Genomic DNA, 26,762 nt, shown 5'->3' on the forward strand with positions numbered 1-26,762 from the left:
AGCCTCCGTGCCGAGTATTGCGGCCAGCAGAAGTACCTGTGCGGGGAAGGGCGGGGCTAGCAGAGGGGGCGGAGCTGGAGGAAAGGAGCAGCTGGCACGGGCCGTCCGGGATTCCCTCCCACCCTGCTCCTGTGGAACTTGCCCGCCTTTGCAACCCACAACAGCCCTGTGAGGTGGGCAGGACAGAGAGGTGCACACCCAGCCCACAGAGGATTTGGGCTTAGAGGCAGTCTGGCCTGGGGGTGGGCCGGGTTCAGGACACTGGCAGGCCGGATGTGGCCCGTGGGCCATGGTTTGAGGACCCCTGGTTTAACCTCTGGTTTGCTAGTAAAACTGAATTGCTGTGTTGCAAAATGACGCATGTCTAAAAAGCATGTCAGAAATGTGAAAAGTTTGGAAAGCTCTGGTGGATACTATAACAAGAGCCTTGCTCATGGTGGAACGCTGACATCAAGTGGTCCCCTGGAGAACTGCACCCAGTGTGGTCTTCATTGGAGGAATGAAACCCCACAGTCCCTAATTAGGAAAAGGGCCGAGGGGCAGATTTCCTTCCCTTGCTGTGTAAAGGGTCCCTCCAGGCTGGTGTATTCTGCAGCATGTTCCTGACACAGTAGAAGGGCATTAGCACTGGGGAGACTGGGCCTTTGGTGTGCTGAACTCCCTCCTGCCCTGGTTGTTGGACTTATGTGGATCTGGAGAGAGGGGGCAGGGAGGAAGGTGAAGGGCTATCTTCTCCCTTCTCTGAAGCACCTCAATAGCCACCAAAGAGAGAACAAGAATGCTAGCTGCTGCCCTCGAGGGGCTGAGAGAGCCCTCCTGCTACCCCTGGCAACTGTTTCCTCCCTTTGCTAGGCAGAAAGACTTAAGAGGCTTGGAGACATCTCCACTACCCTGAACACTTACCTCTCCCCCTTATTGGCGGACGGGTGCTGCACATGTGGGACTTGGAGAGACCTCTTGCTGTGTGGGGAAGTGTGATCTGGTGGGAGGGCGTTCCACAGATACTGAAAAGACCCTCTTTGGGGGAACATCTCACATCCAGGGTGGGGGCCAAAGGGAAGACATCATGTGGATTATAAAGGGCAGACTTGGCCAAGTTGCTGGACTACAACTCCCATCAACACTGGATTCAGTGAGATTTCTCTCTGAGGAAGTGTGGAGATGGGGAGGCTGCATTTGCAAGGGGTTGGAAGTTGGGGCCTCACAGACAGTCTTCTTATTTCCTTCCTGCCTGAGATGCACAAGCTTTAGTTGCAAAAGGTGCCTGGAGGGATTGTTCTCTAGTGATCTATTAATCAATGTGGGCATTTTAACAGCTGGTGGAGGTCCTTTCATGAGAGGAAGGTGAACAACAGAACCAGGATCGCAGGGGGTGGCAAGTGAATTCTTTGGAGAAATAGATTGTTTATTGGGACAATTAAAGTGTTTCCCTCTCTTTAAGGACTCCACTGCAGAGGGAATTCTGGGAAAGTGGAGGGAAAAGAAAATCCCAGATTTTGTTTTATCGTTTTCTCCAAGTGTGACTGGAATGACTCCTCTCACTGGGCATCTGCAAAGATGTCAATTCTCTTAACAGGAGATCCTGAGGTGGGCTTCATTTCCCCACAGACAAAAGAAAGGGAGGAGGGTCTCCCCAGAGAACAAGGCTCCTGAGAATGTGTGGAGTTCAGCCCCTGAGTCAGCGTCAGAAAGAGACACACGTCCCCCTTCATAGTCCAGAGTCACTCGGATCCTCCTGGGCTTCTCTCTCAGGGACAGAGGAAAGTAATCAGGGGATGTGAAGGCCCTGTATTCACCATTCCACTTTCCCACAGCCCAGACCCCTCTCTCAGGCCTTAAGGAGAAGGAGCCCTTTCTCCCCACAGACTTCCTGGCAACCCCCAAAGCCCAATCTTCCCCACTTTCCACAGTGACTTCCCAGAAATGTCTGCCTGCTGTGAATCCCTCACATCCCAACACACAAGGCTGGTCACTGAATCTCTCAGGATTGTGGGGCAGGGCTTCCTCTTTGTCTCCCCTTCTCAAGCTTTTCCGATCCTCGGACAGAATGAGACTGGGCTGGGCTGTGTCTGGATCCAGAGTGACATTTGCTGTTGAGAGAAGATGAGGGAAAGAGAAGAGAGACAGAATCAGCCAAGAGTCAGAGATGGACATCCTGATCCAGAATAACACCAAGAAGAAGCAGATTCCCTCTCAGATAAATGGGACTTCCTCACGTTCCATTCAGGATTGGAACACTCCCCTCTTTCTCCCAGACTAACCTCAGAATAAATACATCCCTGTGGGTTTTTATCTTCTTCTTTTTGTGCCATTTTACTCAACAGATTTCATTGTGTCCCTCCTGTCAATTCAGTCATCCTTTGAGAAGCAAAACAGCCCAGAAAATATTCCCTCAGCTCTTCTATGCAGTGAAGGGGAGGAGGGATGGATGGGGGCAAGAGGAGAAAAATGGTCCTCCTTTGAATCTCTCTGTGTGAATTGCCCATTTGGGGCTTTCAGAGGCTTACAGTGAAATAAGAGGGAATAAATCAAATGAGACAACCTAACAAGTTCCCTTCCTGTGCGAACCTCCAGCATTGTTTTCTTACAACCATGATACCACTACACACACATTTGTTGTCCTAAAGGAGGCTAAAGTCTACATGACTAAGAGTTAAAAGATTTTGACCTTGGCAACAGTGACTGAGGCATCTGATCAAGGCCTGTATTTTAAAAATAAGCTTAAAGATGTTTTTATGCCAGGCAGAAGACCAGCTGGGTTTGGCATATGTTTATCTTCCTGGACAAGGGCCCCCCTGATTTATAGCAGGAACCAAAATTCTCAAAGTTGTAAAAAGGGAATTACAGGCTGAGAGCAAAGGTTACTAGGTTACTGACCCTACAGAATACAATCAAGCTGCAAAAGCACTCATTGTTTAACAAAATATAATACCATGTGTCTTCCATTAGAGACTTGAGCCACAGGTTAAAGGGCAAGAGCTAATGGGAAAAGCAGCTGGCCAGGAAAGGGGTTGTAAACTGAAGAAGTTTTTACTTTGAAAAGGCCTTTGCTTCTAAAATCTATATATGTTATGTATGAAATATATTGGCTTAAATGTAATTATGCAAAGGATTTAGAAAGTAAGAAATGTTAGATTCTTATGTTAGATTCTTATTTCATAGAATCATAGAATCATATAGTTGGAAGAGACCACAAGGGCCATCGAGTCCAACCCCCTGCCAAGCAGGAAACACCATCAGAGCACTCCTGACATATGGTTGTCAAGCCTCTGCTTAAAGACCTCCAAAGGAGATCTTTCATTGATGATGCGTGAGAATGTGAACCCAAGATCTCTGACCTCTGTTTAAAATAAAAATTTAAAACCATTAGCCATCTGTTTTGGAGGGCAATAGGGCAAGGAGGGCAAGAGGTGAGCTGGTAATTAAGGTGCCTTGTTGAGGCAAATGTAAGATATATGACTACTTATTTGCCATTTATAGATAGAAGGAAATATAGCTCTTTGTCTCCCATAAAAGGTAATAGGAAATGGGTGTATCTTTTATGATTGGTTCTAGCAAACAGCCAATAGGAATTTCAACCAGGCTGATTGGACAGAGGCAGCCAAAGGAGGAGCAAGGGGGCTGGGCTGAGGGAATATAAGTGCTGGCCATCAGGGCTGGAGTGGACAGAGCTTTGGTAATCATATACCACTGTGTCTCTCATTTATTTGTCTGACAAATAAATTATTATTTTAATTTCTCTATTGCTGCGTTGAATATTTCATTCCAGCTAAGCGTTAACCACAAGCAGGGTGCTACATGACTGCAGCTGCAAACAGAGGATCCTCCTTCTTGTCACCCCCGCAAGCATGGAACCCAGGGCATGACCCCCCGCCCTCCCGATGCGACACCACTGGGGGGGGGGGGAAGATTACCCCCCGAACCATCAACCTTCCCGACACAGCCATGGCCAACAAAACCTTTTAATCATGGTAATCTAAACTTGATTTTAATTCTGTTAAGTCATTCTTTGTTAATAGCTTATTTGTATATTACATTTCTTGATGCTTATATACGATGTACTTCAGTAGAACAATGGAAAGAATTCCTGCTCACCCGTTCGCACCAGGTAACTGTGTGCTCGGCCCACCCCCACCTGGCGGGCCAAGGGGCTGCCGGTGGGATGTGTGGCCTGGAGTAGGTTTGCAGGACTAATTTTAAAAAATATATATTTAAGAAGCTGACAGGAATCCGTGCCTAGTGAGTTCCAGAATCTAATGAGATATTGAGGGTCCCTGTTGAACAGGGGATTAGCGGGCAGCTCTGTGTGCAATTACCCTGTTGGTAAATAATCAGCACAATTAAAACCAACAAATTAGAAGACGGGGGAAATGCAAAAGGGAAAACCTCCTGGATGAATGGAGAAGACTGAAGTTGCTACTCATAGATAAATTCAGGTACCATATTTACGTGAATTTAATGCGCTATCAGATCTAATGTGCACCTCAATTTTCAACACCTTGAAACAAAAAAAAGTATTTGCGGGTGAATGTAAATGTGCAATCAAACGTAATGGGCACCCTAATTTCTGCAATGTAATTTGACCATAACGGTGCACATTACATTCAAATAAACATGGTGGTTTGGGTATGTGGACTACTCATTTTATTAGAATAGAGCAAAAGAGGCAATTAACAGTCCAATTATAAAATACCAGTCCCCAACCCCACCTTGAATTTGATCCTTAACCCAAAATTTACCTTTCTGAAGCAATCTGGGTAACAGAGCATCTGAAAAAGCAAAGTAATATAAAGTTTGAGAAATAGACTTTTATAACTCAAATAATTTTGCAAGAAAAATTTCACTTCATAACATATTTTGGACTAATAAAATCCCTGCAGCCATTCTTCATTACCTTTTATTTTGTCCATCTCAACATATAGAAAGGGATTTGCAGCCCTGAATGTTGAGAATTTCCTCTTCAATTCTAGTGGGGAAGTCAGTGGATTTTCAGATGTCCCCCTTCGCTCACACCTGATGGGAAAAATACATGCTAACCTTTTTCAAATCCAGAATTTCTGAGTGCAGCAAAAGAAAGGAATTGAGAGGAGGAAAGAAACTGTAAAAAGTCAAGAGGGAGAGGGAGAGGAATGGAGTCACAGAGGGGGGAAGATTCCTCCTTACTAGGGACTCCAAAGCCACACAACTGAGGGCCAAAGGAGCAGCCCTTTGTCTGAATCTCTTCACTTACATCCACTCAAATGGAGAAATAAAATAAAGTGAAGTGATTCCACCCTGCTCAGTTTTTTTTCCATTTCAGCTGCATTGCCTACAACATGCAAGAAATATTTGCAGGAGATAAAGATGGCTGCTGTTGTTGACAAAAGTGAAATGTTCCTTCTATCCTGGCCTGCTCTGGTCCATGGGGTCACAAAGAGTCAGACACGACTAAACGACAACATCAAGTGACACCTTGAAGTTATATATTGCAACTTGGATATGTTCAGGAACATGGTAGACACCCCAACTTCTGCTCCCCGTTTTTAGCCCCACAGGTGACAGGTAACTGTGTGGGACTCTGTGGAATAGTTCCACAGATGGTCCATGGGACAGGTGTCTGTGTGGGACTGAGTGAGGCAGCCATCACAGAGTTTGCTGTTGGTGTGGCAAATCTAGATACTGTGAAGTATTATCATTATTATTCATTTCATTTCTATTCCTCTTTATTATCTTCATATTATATTCTTTCCCAGTTTACCTGTGAAGTTTCAGGGAGTGATATTAATGGAGTTGAGCAGGGTCCCCTTACCTCTGCACAGTTCTTCTAACATCCTAGAAGGGAAAAGAGGAAACTCAGAATGGAATTCACTGCCTACCACAGGCCCTGTAATGAAGACCCATCAGCCCCTGCAATGGATGCCCTCTTGGGTGAATCTGCCTAGCATATGCCAAAGTTTTGGATAGGTATGGATGCATCTAACAGTTCTGGTTTCTCTCCATTATTTTCCAATCTTAAGTTCAGTTCTTTTTTATTTTAAATGTTCTGATGAAAATTCATGAGATCGCCTCTGTCTTTCCCAGATTTCCCTACTATCTTGGCCATTGGGGAATTTATGGATAACTGTTCCAACTGAAAGAGTTCCTTTTTCTGAGATATCCTTAACTTTAACAAAGTGAGCTAAACAGCTTCACACTACTTAGCTAAATCAGGTACTGCCAATCCTCTCTTCTGTGGGACAGTTTGCATATTAACATTATCCACTCTGGGACACTTACTTTGCCAAATAAAATTATCCATACTTTTCTGTCAGCTTTTCAATTCCCTCAAGTCAACCGAGAGAGGAAGAGTAAGAAACAAAACCAAAAACCTTGGCAGTATTGTCATGCTTACTGCATTGCTCTTTGATTTTCATAGAATCATAGAATTGTAGTGTTGGAAGGGATTCCAAGGATCATCTAACCAAGATGATTTTAACTTACCTCACCTTTCCATATCAGGTTTCTGATGCAGCCCTTGGCTAGTGCCTCCCCCCAACACTGCCATTCCGTGGGGGGGGGCAGGGGCATGGTGGCAAGACCCCTGGCACCAGGCAGGGTGGGATCCCTGTGAGGGGTGCCTGGCTCGCACCCCCTCAAAATCATGTGCCTGGGGCTAAGGCCTCCCTTGCCCTCTCTTCGCTATACTCCTGCTACGAGATGCAAGCACCAACTCTGTGCCCCATTTGACAGCAGTCCATTCTACCTGACCTCCTCCTTGTTGGGATCTGTATTCGACCGAGCTGATAACGCTAATTTTTCTCCAGCCGAGCCTTCGGAATCGCCCCCGACGATAATTAACAACCTGAGCCTTTGATGAGGCTCAGGCACATCCCATTCAGCAGAGAATCCAAAACAGCATGCGGAAGTGATGAGATTTATGGCTACATGCTATACTTTATTACTAAGCTACGCAGAGAGCAAAGAAAAAATACATCCTCTCCCTATGAGAGCAGAGAGGAAACTGAACAAACAATGGAACAAAGAACAGGAAACCTGTCTCCCGTGAGACTTCCAATAGCCTGGAATCCCTGGAATGTAAACAGAGTCCTGTGACTCCAAAAGCACTGCTCAGTGACAAACAGAAACTAACATCCTCCCCCTTTCTGTGAACACCACTGGGCAGTGTGTTATGTACAATCTCAGTACAAACCCAATTTCTGTACATAGGTACCGTGTTGATCCTTCGGAACAACCTTGGACAATAAATCAGCAGGAATTTCATTAACTGGCATGTAGGACACCGTTACGAGTCCTTTCTGAACACATTCCCTAGCATGTTGCAGCTTCAATTGCAAGTGCTTCGTGCTTTGCTTACAACCTTCAGAAGTCAGCAAAGCCAAACATGCTTTGTTGTCCTGATAAACCTGGATTGGACACTTGAAAGGAATTGTCATGTCTTTACACAATTGTAATAACCATTCACAATCCACAAGTGAATAAGACAGTGCATTCAGTTCAGCTTCACAAGTACTTAAGCTTACTGTTGTTTGCGTCTTGCATAGCCAATCAAATAGACCCTGGTTGTACATATAGCAAACTCCATACGTGCTTTTCCTGTCTGTAGTGTCACTTCCAAAACTTGCATCAGCATATATCTCAAGACCTCCAGACTTCTGATTGTTAAATCTCAGTCTGTAGTGCATAGTGCCTTTCAAATAGTGTGGTATGCGTTTCAGAGCTTTCCAATCCTTAACAGTAGGATTGTTGACTTGTCTGCTTAGCAAATTAGTACTAACTGCAATGTCAGGTCTTGAACATCTGGCAATGAAGTTTAGTTTGCCTAGCACACTTCTGTACAGTGTTGTGTCAGAAAATGCTTCTTCAGTATCATCTACCTGATAACTTGTTGTCATCGGTGTGTCTACAGGGTTAGCATCCATCAGGTTTAGTTTGGTTAACACATCAGCAATTTTCTGTGACTGGTACTAGAATATTGCTATCTTGGTCTCTCTCTATTTCCAAAGATAGATCTTTCATGTCAAAGTGCTCCTTCAGTTGAGCTAGGGCGCTATTGACATCCTTCCAAAAGAAAAGAATATCATCAACATAAAACAAGCAATACAGCTTCTTTTGCCCTTCCTTTTTGACAAATACACATGGATCAGCTTTACCTTGCTGAAAACCTAGAGAAACAACACTTCAGTGAGTTTAGAGTGCCAGCATCGTGCACTTTGCTTGAGACCATATAGGGACTTCTTTAGAGAACAAACAAATCCCTGTTTTACCTGTACGCCATCAGGTGGAAGCATATAAAGTGATTCACCTAAGGTTCCGTACAAAAATGCTGTATTCACATTGTGATGAGAAACATGTGGATTCTCTTCTGCAGCAAGTCTGAGCATAAGCCAAAGCTCTCCTATCTCACGGTGGGTGAGTAGGTCTCGTGGTAGTCTTCTCCTGGTATCTGTGAGAAACCTCTGGCTACCAATCTGGCTTTGTGCCTGACTACCTTGCCGTTTTGATCTGTTTTTGCTTTGAATACCCATTTGCTTCCAAGCAGTTTCATCCCTGGAACTGTTGGAACTAGCTCCCATGTTTTGTTCCGCTCTAAGGAATCAAGCTCAGTCTTCATGGCAGTTAACCATGGCTCAGCATCCTTCGGTCCAAAGCCTGGACCTCTTGGAAGCTTGAAGGTTCAAATACCTTCTTGGAGCTATTAACAGCAGTTACAGCTTTTGCCGCTTTAGCAAATTCATCAGCAAATCTCTTTGGAGGTCTACCTTTTGTGGCTCTTTCAGACCTGTGAATTAGATGTATGTATTTAACGCTCTCCTCTTCTTTCTTAGGAGAAAAGCTTGGGTAGGGACTGGGAAAGCACTGCCCTGTGCCTGGAAAGAGTGCAGCAAAAGGTAAGTGTGGTTAAACCCTGAGAGAGGAACTTTGGGCTGTTCCTGCCACAGTCTCACCTGCAGGAGTTCACTCACTGGCTGCTGACTCTTCTCCTCCATCTCCCGGATGCTCCTTTCAAGAGAGGAGAGTTCCTGGGAGAGTCTAGCCAGGTGCTCCTCCCTTCTTCTTGTGATCTCCTTCTCCATTTCTTCTATTTCATCCAGCAGACGCTTTTCTTGTTCTTCCAGAAACTGGTGCAGTTGTCTGAACCTCTGCATGGTCTTCTGCCTCTCAGTTTTTATTAATTTCTGCAAGAAGCAGGAAGAAGAAGGAAAAGAGGAGGAAAGCGTCTTTAGAAAGACCTTAATTTAAAATGTTATGGTAAAACAGTCAGGATTTCTCTGTTGCAAGATTTCTACATCATGACTTGGTGCTTCCAGTACATGTCCCCTTTGTAGTAATGGTGACACTTACAAGCAGTTCATCGCTTTCCTTTCCGATGTTTGCTTTATAAGTCTGAATATTCTCTCTCTCTTTCCTCAGATGCTCCAGGTGACCACAGATGAGTATCTAAAGAGAAAACAAAGTCTCAGTTTTGATTAGGGATCAGGGGTTGACTTTAATATTATGCTTACTTCTAGTGCCTGGGGCCCTACTATTAGATTTTCTGGACCGTCACAGCTGAGTATTGCAGGACCTGCCCCTGGTCTTGTTGTTTTGGCCCCAACTATCTAAAACGTTATAAAATAATTATTATTGTTATTATTATTTTGAACTGTTTTTATCTTGATTGTGTGTAAACCAGGGATCTCTTTGGGATGTGCCTTGAAAGAGGGAGCAGAAGAGAGCCAGGTGGGGAAGGTGTGGTGTGGGAGGTGGAGCAGGCCGGGTAAGGTGCACATGGCAGAGGCCTGCTCTTGAGGGGGCTTCACTTCCTCTGAAGGAGTGGATACGTAGATTGGGGGTACTCCTGGATCCTTTGCTTGTCACTTGATGCTCAGGTGGCCTCAGTGGCCCAGAGTGCCTTCCATCATCTTCGGCTGGTGGCCCAGCTGCACCCTTCTCTGGACAGGGACAGCCTAACTACTGTTGTCTATGCTCTGGTAACCTCAAGGTTAGATTACTGCAATGCACAGTGGTGCCCCGCAAGACGAATGCCTCGCAAGACGAAAAACCCGCTAGACGAAAGGGTTTTCCGTTTCGGAGGCGCTTCGCAAGACGAATTTCCCTATGGGCTTGCTTCGCAAGACGAAAACGTCTTGCGAGTCTCGCCATTTCCCCCCGCTTCCCCCCCTTTTTCAAAGCCGCTAAGCCGTTAATAGCCTTTTAACAGCTTAGCCGCTAAGCCTTTAATAGCCGCTAAGCCGCTAAATCGCTAATAGCGCTAATCCGCTTAGCCGCTAATGGGCTTGCTTCGCAAGACGAAAAAACCGCTAGACGAAGAGAATTGTGGAACGGATTCTTTTTGTCTTGCGAGGCACCACTGTATATGTAAGGCTGTCTCTGAAGATGATCCAGAAACTTCAGCTAGTGCAGGGCAGCCAGGTTACTCACCATGGCATGACGTTTTGAGCATATTACGCTAATCCTGGCCTGACTGCACTGACTACCAATTACGGTAGTTTCTGGGCCCAATTCAAAGTGCTGGTTTTGACCTATAAAGTCTCACACGGCTCAGGACTGCAATACCTCAAGGACCGCCTCTTTCCATATGAACCTACCTAGACCCTGAGATCATCTTCTGAGGTCCTTCCTAATGAGCCTCCTCCTCGAGAGGTCTGGAGGGTGGCAGCATGAGAACGGGCCTTTTCTGCAGTGGCTCCCCGTCTGTGGAAGGCTCTCTGCAGGTTCCAGGTGGAAAGGTTCCTCTTCAACCAGGCCTTGGGCTGATTGACATGCCTTTTTAAATGTGTTGTGTAAGGGGGGATTATTTGTTTGTTGTTCTTGTTTTGATATTTTGTGGGTTTTATATTGTAATTTGAAGTTGTGGACTGCCATGAGATCTACGGATGAAGGGTGGTATACAAATTTAATATAATAATAAATAATAATAATAATAATAATAATATAGCAGTTCTGGGAGTTTCTTGGTTTTTTGCTGTACATTTTAAAATAAAGATTCATATGAGAACTTCCATTTCATTACTCTTACTGCATGCATGCATACATACATACATACATACATACATATGGGTTAGGGTATTTTTGTATATATTTATATAATGTTTTCCCCCTCTACACAGTTGTGTTTTCTTTTCTTTTTTCTTTTTGTATCGATTTACTGCTTTATATTTGACAATTTTTAAATAAAATATCAACTTTTAAAAGCTACACAGCATTACTACTACTACTACAACACAGGAGCCCTTTTCCACAAGTGCAAAAAAATGTGCTCTTAAAAACAAAAACACATTTTAAAAAGTTCATTTTGAAGCAGAACAAAGTTTTTGTTTTGTTTTGAATAGCACAGAGATGGGCCCCTATTTTTGATTCTCATTTAGGTGCAGATTAGCAATTTTTGTTTGCATTGCAGCTATGTTGAAAGCATATTTTGCACATGCACACATACAGATATGAAAGGATTGTGTTAGCAAGTGTCAAAAAAACATCCTACCTTGTATTCCTGGGCAGCCTCTTCCTTGAGAACCACAGTGTGTGATTTATGCTCTGGGCATCGCTCACAAACCAAACACACCAATTCTGCATCTTGTTTGCAGAACAGGTGGAGTTTTTCTTTATGCTTCTCACATAGTTCCTTTCTCTGGAGTTTTATTCTTTCTACTACATTTGCCAGCTGCCAATTGGGGCGGAAATTCCTGTTCCGGATCTTGTCCATGCAGACGGGACAGTTGCAGTCCCCCATGTCAATTTCATCCTGTACCTCACAGTGCTTGGTGATGCAGCCTTGGCAGAAGTTGTGGCCACAGTTCAAGGTCACGGGGTCTGTCAGGAGGTCCTTGCAGATGGGGCACAAGACTTCCTCTTCTATGTTCGTGGATGGTGGTGCTGAGGCCATGACGGATCAAGAGTGTCTGGCTTTGTTGAGATGAGAGGCGGCTGCAGGATGGCAGTAGAATGTGAAGGGACTGGGGAATGAAAAAATGTCTGTAAGGTAAAAGCTGTTCAGCATTAAGCATTTCCACATCCTTCCAGAGAAACTAACTCTGCATTTCACTTTCTTATGCAATGAAGCCTCCACAATTGGTCCCACTGCCTGAAACTCATCTATAAAACCAAAACCAAAACTCATTTTCCACACTCCTTCACCTAAAATATCACCTTACCCATATGGGTCCACTAGAACACTCTGATCAGTGGAATTGACACTTTTACAGGTGCAACATAATACCCACACTGTATATGTAAGAACTCAAATGTTTAGTGTGATGGCAGAGATACTTGTGGAACCTCCTGCATGTTGATAGGGGGAAGGCGCCTTCACAGTATTAGTTTCAGTGCCAGTTGATGGCATTCTTATTTAGACAAGCCTACCTAGCAGTTATAGGGACGTGGGTGGCGCTGTGCGTTAAACCACAGAGCCTAGGACCTGCCAATAAGAAGGTTGGCGGTTTGAATCAACAAGATGAATTTTAACAGGGAGAAATGTAAAGTATTGCACTTGGGCAAAAAAAATGAGAGGCACAAATACAAGATGGGTGACACCTGGCTTGAGAGCAGTACATGTGGAAAGGATCTAGGAGTCTTGGTTGACCACAAACTTGACATGAGCCAACAGTGTGACGCGGCAGCTAAAAAAGCCAATGCAATTCTGGGCTGCATCAATAGGAGTATAGCATCTAGATCAAGGGAAGTAATAGTGCCACGGTATTCTGCTCTGGTCAGACCTCACCTGGAGTACTGTGTCCAGTTCTGGGCACCACAGTTCAAGAAGGACACTGACAAACTGGAACGTGTCCAGAGGAGGGCAACCAAAATGGTCAAAGGCCTGGAAACGATGCCTTATGAGGAACGACTAAGGGAGCTGGGCATGTTTAGCCTGGAGAAGAGGAGGTTAAGGGGTGATATGATAGCCATGTTCAAATATATAAAAGGATGTCACATAGAGGAGGGAGAAAGGTTGTTTTCTGCTGCTCCAGAGAAGCGGACACGGAGCAATGGATCCAAATTACAAGAAAGAAGATTCCACCTAAACATTAGGAAGAACTTCCTGACAGTAAGAGCTGTTCGACAGTGGAATTTGCTGCCAAGGAGTGTGGTGGAGTCTCCTTCTTTGGAGGTCTTTAAGCACAGGCTTGACAACCATATGTCAGGAGTGCTCTGATGGTGTTTCCTGCTTGGCAGGGGGTTGGACTCGATGGCCCTTGTGGTCTCTTCCAACTCTATGATTCTATGAATCCCCACGACGGGGTGAGCTCCTGTTGCTCGGTCCCTGCTCCTGCCAACCTAGCAGTTCGAAAGCACGTCAAATTGCAAGTAGATAAATAGGTACCGCTGCAGTGGGAAGGTAAACAGCATTTCCGTGTGCTGCTCTGGTTCGCCAGAAGCGGCTTAGTCATGCTGGCCACATGACCGGAAGCTGTACGCCGGCTCCCTCGGCCAGCAAAGCGAGATGAGCGCCGCAACCCCAGAGTTGGCCATGACTGGACCTAATGGTCAGGGGTCCCTTTACCTTTACCTATAGTAACCAATCCGTAACATGGCTCCTTACATCTTCAATTTAGGTTCCCCCCCGTAAAGTACAATTTCCTGTAAGTTACCCACTGTCTATCCTTATTCACTGTCTTGATTGTAATGGCCTCAATAGGAGCCATAGGTGTATTTTCCTTTCCAGCAAATTTTTATATGTCTCCTAAATTCTATACAGATTCTTCCCAAGAAGGTGATTCATAAAACTCTGGGTGGCTACCAACAGAATATTAAAATACAATAACCTATTAAACATTAAAAGCTTCCCTAAACAGGGCTGCCTTCAGAGGTCTTCTAAAAGTCTGGTAGTTGTTTTTCTCTTTGACATCTGGTGGGAGGGCGTTCCACAGGGCGGGTGCCACTACCAAAACGGCCCTCTGCCTGGTTCCCTGTAACTTGGCTTCTCGCAGCGAGGGAACTGCCAGAAGGCCCTCGGCACTGGACCTCAGTGTCCGGGCAGAACGATGGGGGTAGAGATGCTCCTTCAGCCCACATTCGCCCAGAGTTGAACCTCTCAGCTATCATCCCACTCCAACACAAAATGCAAACACTCCCAGGGCTTATATATGCATTATTTTTATTATGTAAATTATTATTTACATAATAAATTGTTATTATTTCTGCACATGATGCTATCTAGGAACTCATATGGAATCCCAGTTTCAATACTATCTATGCCTACAAAGGTTTGCAGTCTTCATAACTGCTTCATTTCTGATCAGCCCGTGTTCTGATACGTCCTGCTGAAATCCAAAAAATTTTCATACCAGATATGTTGTTTGATGGGGGAGGGGTTTTGTCCCCTTTAGTTCCATGACATTCCAAGAGTCCTCCTCCAAATGGCAATAATGGGGTAAAATTCTGGAATTATTGCAAAATAATTCTTAAGCAGTGTGGATGTGTGGGTGGTTTAGCGCCAATCCATGACTGGTGCACTATAACTGCATCAATGATACGCTGCAGTACACACCCGCAAATGTCCTCCAGTATAGAGGGGCCCCTCAACAGCCTGCAAGGGAGGTTTTGGAGCTTTTCTTTAATACCGTTTCATCTTTTTGGCTTTCATATACCACCCAAATAACTATGTACTTGAGGCATCTGATCAAGGCCTGTATTTTAAAATGAGTTTAAAGATTTGCAAATGTTTTATGCCAGGCAGAAAACCAGCTGGCTAAGGACTTTGGCAGATGTTTATCCTCCTGGACAAGGGCCCCCCTGATTTATAGCAGGATCCAAAATTCTCAAAGTTGTAAAAGGGAATTATAGGCTGGGAGCAAAGGTTACACTGACCCTACATATTACAGAATATAATCAAGCTGCAAAAACACTAATTAAAATAGTAGGATTTATTGTTTAACAGAAAATAATACCATGTGCCTCCCGTTAGAGACTAGCCACATTTTCCTAAGGTCAAAGGGCAAGAGCTAATGGGAAAAGCAGCTGGCCGGGAAAGGGGGGTGTAAACTGAAGAGTTTTACTTTGCAAAGGCCTTTTATTCTAAAAAGCTATCTATGTTAATGTATGAGATTTGTTGGCTTAAATGTAATTATGCAAAGGATTTAGAAAGTAAGAAATGTTAGATTCTTATGTTAGATTCTTATTTCATTGATGGTGTGTGAGAATGTGAACCCAAGACCTCTGTTTAAGACAAAATGTAAGACCATGAGCCATCTGTTTTAGCCATCTATTTTGGAATGGAGGGGCAACAAGGGCAAAAGGTGATCTGGTAATTAAGGTGCCTTGTCGAAGCAAATGTAAGATATATGGCTACTTGTTTGCAATTTTGGATAGAAGGAAATATAGCTCTTTGTCTCCCATAAAAGGTAATAGGAAATGGGTGTATCTTTTATGATTGGTTCTAGCAAACAGCCAATAGGAATTTCAACCGGGCTGATTGGACAGAGGCAGCCAAAGGAGGAGCAAGGGGGCTGGGCTGAGGAAATATAAGTGCTGGCCATCAGGGCTGGAGCATGGGCAGAGCTTTGGTAACCATATACCACTGTGCCTATCATTTATTTGTCTGACAAATTATTATTTTAATTTCTCTATTGCTGCATTGAATATTTCATTCCAGCTAAGCGTTAACCACAAGCAGGGTGCTACATACTCTGGGTTGTCCATATATTAATATCAATAAAATGGAATATAACTGATTTAAAACCATCAATAGAAAAGTTGTACTAACAGCTACTCCAATAAAATACTATAAAACCATAAAAAGCATAAGATCACGAACAATTCATACAGCACTAAAAACCAGCTAGAGAGAAAACAAAACTTATAAAGTATATAAAGTCATAATTACATAACCTCCAAGTGTCCCTATTTTCCAGGCACAGTCCTGAAATTACAAAAGCCATCCTGGCGTTTGATTTGATTCTGGGATGTCCCTATTTTTCTCACCGGCGCTGCAGCTGATAAGCTTGGGAGGAGGATTAGCCAGCACTTGTTCTGAGCAGTGGTGATGGAAGTGGTAGCTGCAAGAAAGCATCCTATTGCCTCTCCGTGGCCACCACCGCTGGCCTCATAGCATGTTGAACAAATTTGCCCCAGGGATCTTCCCCAGAGGGTCAATTGCTCTGTGAGAAGAAGGAGTCTGACACCGAGATCAGGCCAAACCAAAGTTTGTTTATTCTCGAGACAGCACTGGACTGATCCCAGCCTTGCAAAGTTTGGGGCTGCTGCTGTTGTTTCAGCAGCAAGTAGTTAGCCTTGCCTAGGGTACAAAATAATCTTACGCAGGCACTATTGTAGGCATGTTCACCCATCAAGTTCAAGGGTCCCCTTCCCTCCTATCCTACCCAATCCTCCTTATGGGTACAATAGGGCGGCCATCCTTACTGGAAAGCGAACCCTCCTGGTCCGAATTCGGTCACTGCCCAGCACCAAAGCCCCTCCTGGAGCAAGACTCCCAGCCCCTCCTTCCTATGGGGAGCAGCGGAAACCCAGGCCTGGCAGCGACTCCTCCAGTCTGTAGGAACTGGGCAGGTATGGTGAGCCCGTCCTAAGCCAGGAAAAGGCCACTTGCCCTCACCCCAGACTGTGGGACCAGGCTGTGCCTTGAACCAATTTGTGTGTGTGTATATCCGACCCATGGACTGAAGACTTACGTGAGAAGTAGGTGCGTGAAGACCACCACCAACATTTACCCCGAAGTTGTGAAGTTGTTTTGTCTGAAGGACAGCGGCAGCTGCTGTTGCTGCAATCTGATCCAATCAGCACATATACCAGAGCGTTGTGATTGACTGTGTCAGCTGCAGTGTGTAGGTGTGTCACACGAACACCCCTGCGCTCCTGGAAAGGTGTTAGTTTGACCCAGGGGTCCTCAAACTTTTTAAACAGGGGGCCAGTTCACTGTCCTTCAGGCAATGTTGGGGGCCGGACTATGAACGAATTCCTATGCACACTGCACATATTTTATTTGTAGTGCACAAAAAACAGGAAAAACAATACGATACATATATTCCCAACAGTGGAAATAAACAGTCCTGCTTCTCTACCTTTGAAGGTGACTCCAAAACTTGCATATTGGTGAAAGTACCTTATGCATACTATTGCAGATAATTGCTTTGCAAGGATGTATTAGGAAAAACAACATACAAAAAAAGTGCATTTTAGGAGGAACGCAGACTAAAATGGTGACAAATTTTCAAGAGTACCTTTTCTTGAAAAATATATTAAAAGAACACTAATGTGGAAATGTGGAGAACTGAAAGTAAGACTGCAAAAACAAGACACCAAAATGGATGGATTCAGACATCCCTACCAGGGAGTAAATCCACTGAAAGCAGTGCAGTTACTTCTGAGTAAATACACAGACGCTTTTTCCCTAATGTATCCATACAATCATATGCATGCCTGCTCAGAGGTAAGTCCCACTGAATTCAATAAGGCTTACTCCCAGGTAAGCACACAGGGAATTACAGCCTTTGGGGCGGGAAACCTGACTAAGCTCACAAAGCTCACTAACTTAACTGCACAAATGCCAGTGTGCTTGGAGCCCTTTGCACAGGAATAGGCACCACAGAACGCTGCAGAGGTTATGCCAAAGCAGGCACCTTTAGGAAGTCGCCAGCACCAAAAGGAGGAGCAAGGTGAACAGCTCTGCATACCCAGTGCCGGCATGACGACCATGGGCCCGGTTGGCCATGATGCGGCGGAGGGAAGCAGCAGCAGCAGGCGGCTGGCTCACTGGGCAAGGCGGCGCTGCGCTGCTCGGCTCCCATCTGCGCCCCCACTGCAAGCCTGAACAGCCTCCGTGCAGGGTATTGCGCCCAGCAGAAGTACCTGTGCGGGGCGGGGGCGGGGCTGGAGCAGAGGGGGCGGGGCTGGAGGAAAGGAGCAGCTGGCACGGCCCTCCCACCCTGCTCCTGTGGAACTTGCCCGCCTTTGCAACCCACAACAGCCCTGTGAGGTGGGCAGGGCAGAGAGGTGCACACCCAGCCCACAGAGGATTTGGGCTTAGAGGCAGTGTGGCCTGGGGGTGGGCCGGGTTCAGGACACTGGTGGGCCGGATGTGGCCCGTGGGCCATGGTTTGAGGACCCCTGGTTTAACCTCTGGTTTGCTAGTAAAACTGAATTGCTGTGTTGCAAAATGACGCATGTCTAAAAAGCATGTCAGAAATGTGAAAAGTTTGGAAAGCTCTGGTGGATACTATAACAAGAGCCTTGCTCATGGTGGAACGCTGACATCAAGTGGTCCCCTGGAGAACTGCACCCAGCGTGGTCTTCATTGGAGCAATGAAACCCCACAGTCCCCAATTAGGAAAAGGGCCGAGGTGCAGATTTCCTTCCCTTGCTGTGTAAAGGGTCCCGCCAGGCTGGTTTATTCTGCAGCATGTTCCTGACACAGTAGAAGGGCATTAGCACTGGGGAGACTGGGCCTTTGGTGTGCTGAACTCCCTCCTGCCCTGGTTGTTGGACTTATGTGGATCTGGAGAGAGGGGGCAGGGAGGAAGGTGAAGGGCTATCTTCTCCCTTCTCTGAAGCACCTCAATAGCCACCAAAGAGAGAACAAGAATGCTAGCTGCTGCCCTCGAGGGGCTGAGAGAGCCCTCCTGCTACCCCTGGCAACTGTTTCCTCCCTTTGCTAGGCAGAAAGACTTAAGAGGCTTGGAGACATCTCCACTACCCTGAACACTTACCTCTCCCCCTTATTGGCGGACGGGTGCTGCACATGTGGGACTTGGAGAGACCTCTTGCTGTGTGGGGAAGTGTGATCTGGTGGGAGGGCGTTCCACAGATACTGAAAAGACCCTCTTTGGGGGAACATCTCACATCCAGGGTGGGGGCCAAAGGGAAGACACCATGTGGATTATAAAGGGCAGACTTGGCCAAGTTGCTGGACTACAACTCCCATCAACTCTGGATTCAGTGAGATTTCTCTCTGAGGAAGTGTGGAGATGGGGAGGCTGCATTTGCAAAGGGTTGGAAGTTGGGGCCTCACAGACAGTCTTCTTATTTCCTTCCTGCCTGAGATGCACAAGCTGTAGATGCAAAGGGTGCCTGGAGGGGTTGTTCTCCAGTAATCTATTAATCAATGTGGGCATTTTAACAGCTGGTGGAGGTCCTGTCATGAGAAGAACATGAATAACAGAATCAGGATCGCCGGGGGTGGCGAGTGCATTCTTTGGAGGAATAGATTGTTTATTGGGACAATTAAAGTGTTTCCCTCTCTTTAAGGACTCCACTGCAGAGGGAATTCTGGGAAAGTGGAGGGAAAAGAAAATCCCAGATTTTGTTTTGCTGTTACCTCCGAGTGTGACTGGAATGACTCCTCTCACAGGGCATCTGCAAAGACGTCAATTCTACTCTTAACAGGAGATCCTGAGGTGGGTTTCATTTCCCCACAGACAAAAGAAAGGGAGGAGGGTCTCCCCAGAGAACGTGGCTCCTGAGAATGTGTGGAGTTCAGCCCCTGAGTCAGCGTCAGAAAGAGACACACGTCCCCCTTCATAGTCCAGAGTCACTCGGATCCTCCTGCGCTCCTCACTCAGGGACAGAGGAAAGTAATCAGGGGATGTGAAGGCCCTGTACTCACCAAACCACTTCCCCACAACCCAGACCCCTCCCTCAGGCCTTAAGGGGAAGAAGCCCTTTCTCTGCACAGACTTCCTGGCGACCCCCAAAGTCCACCTCTCTCCCTCATTTACAGTGACTTCCCAGAAATGTCTGCCTGCTGTGAATCCCTCATATCCCAGCACACAAGGCCAGGAATTGAATCTCTCAAGTTTGTCGGGCAGGTCTTGCTCTTTGTCTCCGCATCTCACGCTTTTCCGATCCTCGGACAGGATGAGCCTGGGATGGGCTGTGTCTGGATCCAGAGTGACATTTGCTGTTGAGAGAAGATGAGGAAAAGAGAAGTGAGTCAGAATCAGCCAAGAGTCAGAGACGGACATCCTGATCCAAAACAACACCAAGAAGAAGCAGATTCCCTCTCTGATAAATGGGACTTCCTCACGTTCCATTCAGGATTGGGACACTCCCCTCTTTCTCCCAGAGTAACCTCAGAATAAATACCTTCCCTGTGGGTTTTTAAATACTTCTTTTTGTTCCATTTTACTCAACATATTTTATTGTGTCCCTCCTGTCAATTCAGTCACCCTTCAAGAAGCAAAACAGCCCAGAAAATATTCCCTCAGCTCTTCTATGCAGCGAAGGGGAAGAGAGATTGATGGGGGCAAGAGGAGAAAAATGGTCCTCCTTTGACTCTCTCTGTGTGAATTGCCTATTTGGGGCTTTCAGAGGCTTACATTGAAATCAGGGGGAATAAATCAAATTAGGTAACCTAACAAATTCCCTTCCCTTGCAAACCTCCAGCATTGTTTTCTTACAACCATGATACCACATGCATTTATTGTCCTAAAGGAGGCTAAAGTATATCTGACTAAGAGTTAAAAGATTTTGACCTTGGCAACAGTGATCCTAAAGTTTCTTTATTGTCCTGAAAATGCACCTGCATTTTTATATCTAAGCATTTTGAAACTAGCTGTGCAGAGACTGAATCCAGCACTTTATAGCACATCAGGGACAATTTTTAAATATAATTGTTTTAATTGGTAAACAATGAAAATAAGATTGTTTTATGTTATTGCTTTCCACCCTATGTTTTTAGCTGTTCTTATTTTTTTCCATAAGTCAGGGGAAAAGGCGGGATATAAATTAATAATAATAATAATAATAATAATAATAATAATAATGAAAAACAAATATATAATTTTGCTGTGTTTATAGTATATTTGCCTGCAAGATGGAGTGGAGTCCCCACCAAAAATGGTCCTTTCTATAGCAACCCTCGGCTCTGCACAGGCACAGAACCCAAAGGTGTGACTGCAAGGAAATCACAAAGAGGAACTCAATACATTCTTATTTTATTTTGGAGAGTGTTTCCTATGTAATTTGAGACCCTGCTAATGGTTGATTTTAATCATGGTAATGTAGACATGATTTAAATTCTTTTAACTCATTTGTATTAATAGCTTATTTGTATTTTAAATTTCTTCCTTATATATGTTGTATTCCAGTAGAATAACAATCAAGTAACAGTCAGGTGTCAAGTAACAGAGAAACATATGCTGTTGGGAGGGAAATGAAGAAAAGAGAGGCAGAATCAGTCAAGAGATGGAATGGGGCATCCAGATCCAAGAAAGACCCCAGGAACCAGATTCCCTCTTAGATCAATGGGGCTTCATTGCATTGCATTCAGGACTGAGTCTTCCATTGAAATCTGGGGAGGGTAGCAAATGAGACAACCTAACATATTTAATTCCCTTGTGAGCCCCCAGTGTTGGTTTTTTTTACAACCACAATACCACTACACACACATTTGCAGGCTAAAGGCTATTTGACTAAGATTTATAAAATGTTGACTCAGGCAGCAGTGATCTTAAAGCTCCTTGATTGTACTGAAAACATACTAGCATCTTTATATTTAAGCATTTTGAAGCAAGCTTGCAGAAACTTGGCTGTTTTAGCACATCAAGGACATGTTGGCTGTAGTGGGAGCATACTCGTTAAGATTGTCATATTTAAAATAGTAACTACCTTTACCCACAATGTTGTTGTGGGTTCCCCCCCCGCTAAGTGGTTGAGGTTTTCTAAGGAAATATTCAGGGGGGGGCAGGGGCAAAGGAAGGTGTTGTGACACCCAGAGCACATGTGCGTACGATGTATGGCACATATGTAGCGACGCCGCACATACGCTGTATAGTGGTTTGCCACCAGTGCCACTCTAGCGCCATATGGACGGTGCTGGGATCCCTCCATTGCCGCTGCAGGTTGTAGCAGCGCCAGAGGGATCCCGGCACCGTCCGTACGGTCTTGGAGTGGCACTGGTGGCAAACTGCTATACAGAGTATGTGTGGCGTGGCTATGTACTGCACATGTTTGCAACGCCACACATGCGCTGTACTTAGCAGTTTGCTGCTGGCGCCAGGATCCTCAGCTTGCAGCTGCAGCCGCGAACGGAGGATCCTCCAAATCTAATGCGCACCTCAATTTTCAATACCTTGAAACCAAAAAAAGTATTTGTGGGTGAATGTAAATGTGCAATCAAATGTAATGGGCACTCTAATTTTTGCAATGTAATTTGACCATAGCTGTAGACATTACATTCAAATAAATACGGTGTTTTGGGTGTGTGGACTACTCATTTAATTAAAACAGAGCAAAAGTGCCAATTAACAGTGCAATCATGTTTAATGTGGAGAAGATCAAAGAATCCAGTAAGAGCAAAAGGGGAAGGAGACGAATTAGGCTGCAAACACACTAACCCACTTGGAGCACAAATTTCCCCCGCCTCAATCCAAAATATTATATGCAGGTACTACTTCTCCCTCTCTTAGAATAACACAAAGGACAGGACAGATCACAATCCCATTGAAATACCAGTCCCAAACCCCACCTTGAATTTGGTCCTTCACCCAAAATTTACCTTTCTGAAGCAGTCTGGGTAACAGATCATCTGAAGAAGCAAAGAGATATAAAGTTTAAGAAATAGACTTTTATAACTTGTTATGTACTGAGTTGAATAGGATCCAAACTGCAGCAGTCTGATTGGTCCTAGAACAATAGGATCCAAATTGCAGCAGTCTGATTGGTCCTAGAACAATAGGATTCGGAATGCAGCAGTCTGATTTGTCCTAGAACAATGCAGCAGTATGATTGGTTGGCAGGAACCACCCAATCATGCTCCAGATAGAAGTGAATCCACAACCTGATTGGCTTACAGTAGAATTCCAGAATTAGCCAATCATGTGCAGCCCATTGTGTAAATAATGTATATAAAGCAGATACTTTGAGGGGACTTTCATTCATTCCTCCTCACCGCTATGAGCTGAATAAAGAGCATGAAATCACTTTGCGACTCTGAGTATATTTCATAACTCAAATAATTTCACAGCAAAAAATTCACTTCATAACATATTTTGGACTAATAAAATCCCTGCAGCCATTCTTCATTACCTTTTATTTTCTCCATCCCAACATATAGAATAGGATTAGCAGCCCTGAATTCTGAGACCTTCCTCTTCAATTCTAGTGGGAAAGTCAGTGGATATTCAGATGTCCCCATCTGCGAACACCTGATGGGAAAAATACATGTTAACCCATTTCAAATCCAGAATTTCCGAGTGCAGCAAAAGAAAGGAATTGAGAGGAGAGAAACTGTAGAAAACCAAGAGGGAGAGACAGAGGAATGGAGTCACAGAGGGGGGAAGATTCCTCCTTACTAGGGACTCCAAAGCCAGACAACTGAGGGCCAAAGGAGCAGCCCTTTGTCGGAATCTCTTCACTTACATCTACTCAAATGGAGAAATAAAATAAAATCAAGTGATTCCATCCTGCTCAGAGTTTTTCCATTTCAGCTGCATTGCCTACAACAGGCAAGAAAGATGTGGAGGAGTTAAAGATGGTTGCTGCTGTTGACAAAAGTGAAATATTCCTTCTATCCTGGCCTGCTCTGGTCCATGGGGTCACGAAGAGTCGGGCACAACTAAACGACTAAACAACAACATCCTCTTATCATGAACCCAAGTGACACCTTGAAGTTACATACTGCAGTTGGGATAAGTTCAGGAGCGTGGCATACAGATGGTATATGACCCCTGCTAAATTAGCAAAAATGTATAAAATCTGTAATAAATGTTGGAAATGCGGGGAGAAGGAGGGTACATTTATACATATGTGGTGGGAGTGCAAAAAAGTGAAGGGATTCTGGGAACTGGTTTACAATGAGTTAAAGAAAATGCTGAAATATAGCTTTGTGAAGAAACCAGAGACCTTCTTGTTGGGAATAACTAGAAATGATATAAAGAGGAGGGATCGCAAAATCTTCCAATACGCAACAACAGCTGCGAGAATATTGCTGGCCCAAAGGTGGAAGCAGAAAGAACTTCCAAACATCGAAGAATGGAGAGAAAAACTGACAAATTTCGCAGAACTTGATAAACTAACTGGGAAAATCAGACTTAAGAGAGACCATGAGTTTTTAGAGGACTGGGGGAAATTTAGAGATTATTTGAAAACTGTATGTGAGGAAAATACAACGCTAGTGTGTTTTAAAGAAGCTTTGTGAAAAAAATAAGGAATATTGCAAAAATGTAAAAGAGGATGGGAAAATGTATTAAAATGGTAATACTATAATTAAGGAATGTGTAGATAAGAAATTAAGTACGGATGATTGTCAGAGGAGTTGAGGGAGGCCGAATAAGTTAAAATAAGTGATGTTTAAAATTGTATGATTAGAGATATTATGGAAAACTCAATAAAATATTATAAAAAAAAAAAAAAGGAGCGTGGCAAACACCCCAACTCCTGCTCCCCGTTTTTAGCCCCACTGGTGACAGGTAACAGTGCGGGACTCTGGGGAATAGTCCCACAGATGGTGCATGGGACAGGTGTTTGTGTGGGACTGAGTGGGGCAGCCTTCACAGAGTTTGCTGATCGTGTGGCAAACCTACATACTGTGAAGTACTATCATTATCATTAGTATTCATTTCATTTCTATTCCACTTAATAATCTTCATATTATATTCTTTCCCAGTTTACCTGTGAAGTTTCAGGGAGTGATATTAATGGAGTTGAGCAGGATCCCCTTACCTCTGCAAAGTTCTTCTAACATCCTAGAAGGGAAAAGAGGAAACTCAGAATGGAATTCACTGCCTACCACAGGCCCTGTAATGAAGACCCATCAGCCCCTGCAATGGATGCCCTCTGGGGTGAATCTGCCTAGCATATGCCAAAGTTCTGGATAGGTATGGGTGCATCTAACAATTCTGGTTTCTCTCCATTATTTTCCCATCTTCAGTTCTTTTTTATTTTAAATGTTCTGATGAAAATCAATGAGATCTCCTCTGTCTTTCCTAGGTATCCCTAGTATCTCGGCCAGTGGGGAATTTATGGATAACTGTTCAACTGGAAGAGTTCCTTTTTCTGAGATATCCTTAACTTTAACAAAGTTAGCTAAGCAGCTTCACACTACTTAGCTAAATCAGGTACTGCCAATCCTCTCTTCCGTGGGACAGTTTGCATAGTTACATTATCCACTCTGGGACACTTACTTTGCCAAATAAAATTATCCATACTTTTCTGTCAGCTTTTCAATTCCCTCAAGTCAACCAAGAGAGGAAGAGTAAGCAACAAAACCAAAAACCTTGGCAGTATTGTCGTGCTTATTGCACTGATCTTTGCTTGTCATAGAATCATAGAATTGTAGTGTTGGAAGGGATTCCAAGGATCATCTAACCAAGATGCTTTTAACCTACCCCACCTTTCCATATCAGGTTTCTGATACAGCCCTTGGCTAGTGCTTCCCCCAACACTGCCATTCCGTGAGGTGGCCAGGGGCGTGGTGGCAAGACCCGTGGCACCAGGCAGGGCGGGATCCATGCAAGGGGGCGTCTGGCTCGCACCCCCTCAAAATCATGTGCCTGGGGCTAGGACCCCCCTTGCCCTACCTTGGTACACTCCTGCTCAGAGATGCAAGCCCCAACTCTGTGCCCCATTTGACATTAGTCCAATCTACATGACCTCCTTCTCCGTCCCTCCCCCTTTGCTCCAACATGGTCCACGCTGTAAAGCTCAGTGTCTGAGAATTTCCCCTTTTTCTCCTACGGAGCTTTCCCTGTCAAAACCTGCTCTTTAAAGCTGAATTGGGCCAAACAGCAATGCACAGAAAACCCAATTTGCCATTGGTTGTGCTTCAGCTTTAAAGAGGAATTTGGGTGGGTGGGGGATGACTGGGGGGAAGAAAGCTTGGGTAGGAACCTGGAAAGCACTGGCCTGTGCCTGGAAAGAGTGCAGCAAAAGGTAAGTGTGGTTAAACCATTACAGAGGAACTTTGGGCTGTTCCTGCCACAGTCTCACCTGCAGGAGTTTACTTGCTGGCTTCTGACTCTTCTCCTCCATCTCCCAGATGCTCCTTTCAAGAGAGTTGAGTTCCTCTGAGAGTCTAGCCAGCTGCTCCTCCCTTCTTCTTGTGATCTCCTTCTCCATCTCTTCTATTTCATTCAGCAGACGCTTTTCTTGTTCTTCCAGAAACTGGTGCAGTTGTTTGAACCTCTCCAGTGTATTCTGCCTCTCAGTTTCTGTTAATTTCTTCAATAGGCAGGAAGAAAGAGGAAAAGAGGAGGCCAGAGTCTTTAGAAAGACATTCAGTAACAATGTTATGGTAAATCACTCAGGAATGGGGCTACATCATGACTTGGGACTCAGCTACACTGGACTAATATATGCCTTACAAACATGTTACACCAGGGGGCCCCTATAGAGTTGTGATCTGTCCCAATGAGAAATTGCACTGAGAACTAATTTGTAAAATAGCGTGTTTTATAGTGTTTTCCATATCAGTATAGATCCAACCTTGGTCCTTCAAGCATACTTGGATCTCTTAGTAGTAATTGTGACACTTACAAGCAGGCTGTTGCTTTCTTCTCCTACTTCTGCTTCATAAGCCAGAATTTTCTCTCTCTGTTTCTTCAAATGCTCCAGGCGATGACAGATGAGTGTCTAAAGAGAAAACCAAATATCAGACTGGATTAGGACTGGGAGTGGGGACCTTCAGTATTCTACATATATTTCTATTGTGTGGTCCCCCACTATTAGATATTTATCTGATAATAGCATTATTATTACTACATTACACAGGAACCCTTTGGCAGAAGTGCAGAAAAAATGGTGCTTTAAAAAACAAGACAACATTTTAAAAAGTTGCCTTTGAAGCAGAACAAAGTATGTGTTTTTGAAAAGCACAGAGATTAGGCCCAATTTTT

General features: G+C 44.6%; 2 protein-coding genes across 9 annotated transcripts in view; both read right to left on the reverse strand.

Moving 5' to 3' along the window:
• LOC310756896 (tripartite motif-containing protein 10-like) lies at nucleotides 1-11,871 on the reverse strand. Of its 2 annotated transcripts, none has more exons than XM_083601825.1 (7): nucleotides 11,462-11,871; nucleotides 9,322-9,417; nucleotides 8,925-9,155; nucleotides 5,789-5,811; nucleotides 4,895-5,013; nucleotides 4,740-4,769; nucleotides 1-2,090 (listed from the first exon to the last, which is right to left on the reverse strand). In XM_083601825.1, exons 1-7 carry the CDS (start codon nucleotides 11,861-11,863, stop codon nucleotides 1,570-1,572), a joined length of 1,422 nt encoding a protein of 473 aa, XP_083457951.1. In that variant the 5' UTR covers nucleotides 11,864-11,871; the 3' UTR covers nucleotides 1-1,569. The 2 variants fall into 2 exon arrangements, with proteins under 2 accessions (XP_083457951.1, XP_083457950.1); XM_083601824.1 differs by having other exon boundaries at nucleotides 4,710-4,769.
• LOC310756891 (E3 ubiquitin-protein ligase TRIM39-like) overlaps nucleotides 11,858-26,762 on the reverse strand; it is an 18,278-nt gene continuing 3,373 nt past the window's right edge. For 4 of the 7 annotated variants that reach the window (XM_083601814.1, XM_083601812.1, XM_083601813.1 and 1 more), the window contains 6 exons: nucleotides 26,404-26,499; nucleotides 25,858-26,088; nucleotides 24,592-24,614; nucleotides 22,957-23,075; nucleotides 22,397-22,456; nucleotides 16,897-19,828 (listed from right to left, as the gene is read on the reverse strand). In XM_083601814.1, the coding sequence (XP_083457940.1) occupies nucleotides 19,308-19,828; nucleotides 22,397-22,456; nucleotides 22,957-23,075; nucleotides 24,592-24,614; nucleotides 25,858-26,088; nucleotides 26,404-26,499 (1,050 nt within the window). In that variant the 3' untranslated portion in view covers nucleotides 16,897-19,307. Of the gene's footprint in view, nucleotides 11,953-16,896; nucleotides 19,829-22,396; nucleotides 22,457-22,956; nucleotides 23,076-24,591; nucleotides 24,615-25,857; nucleotides 26,089-26,403; nucleotides 26,500-26,762 lie in introns of those variants that run through there. The other 3 variants (XR_014544988.1, XM_083601815.1, XM_083601816.1) reach the window with 3 other exon arrangements.

Source organism: Podarcis filfolensis (genome assembly GCF_964270895.1).
Source record: "Podarcis filfolensis genome assembly, chromosome: 2".
Classification (NCBI taxonomy): Eukaryota; Metazoa; Chordata; class Lepidosauria; order Squamata; family Lacertidae; genus Podarcis; species Podarcis filfolensis.

Excerpts from the sequence above, each read along its gene's own strand:
- LOC310756896 (XM_083601824.1), bottom strand. The coding sequence starts at position 11,863 with ATGGCCTCAGCACCACCATCCACGAACATAGAAGAGGAAGTCTTGTGC. Across the intron at positions 9,418-11,461 it reads AGGCTGCCCAGGAATACAAG|ATACTCATCTGTGGTCACCT; the intron begins GTAGGATGTTTT and ends TTTTCTCTTTAG. Across the intron at positions 5,014-5,788 it reads GTTAGAAGAACTGTGCAGAG|GTGTGAGCGAAGGGGGACAT; the intron begins GTAAGGGGACCC and ends TTTTCCCATCAG.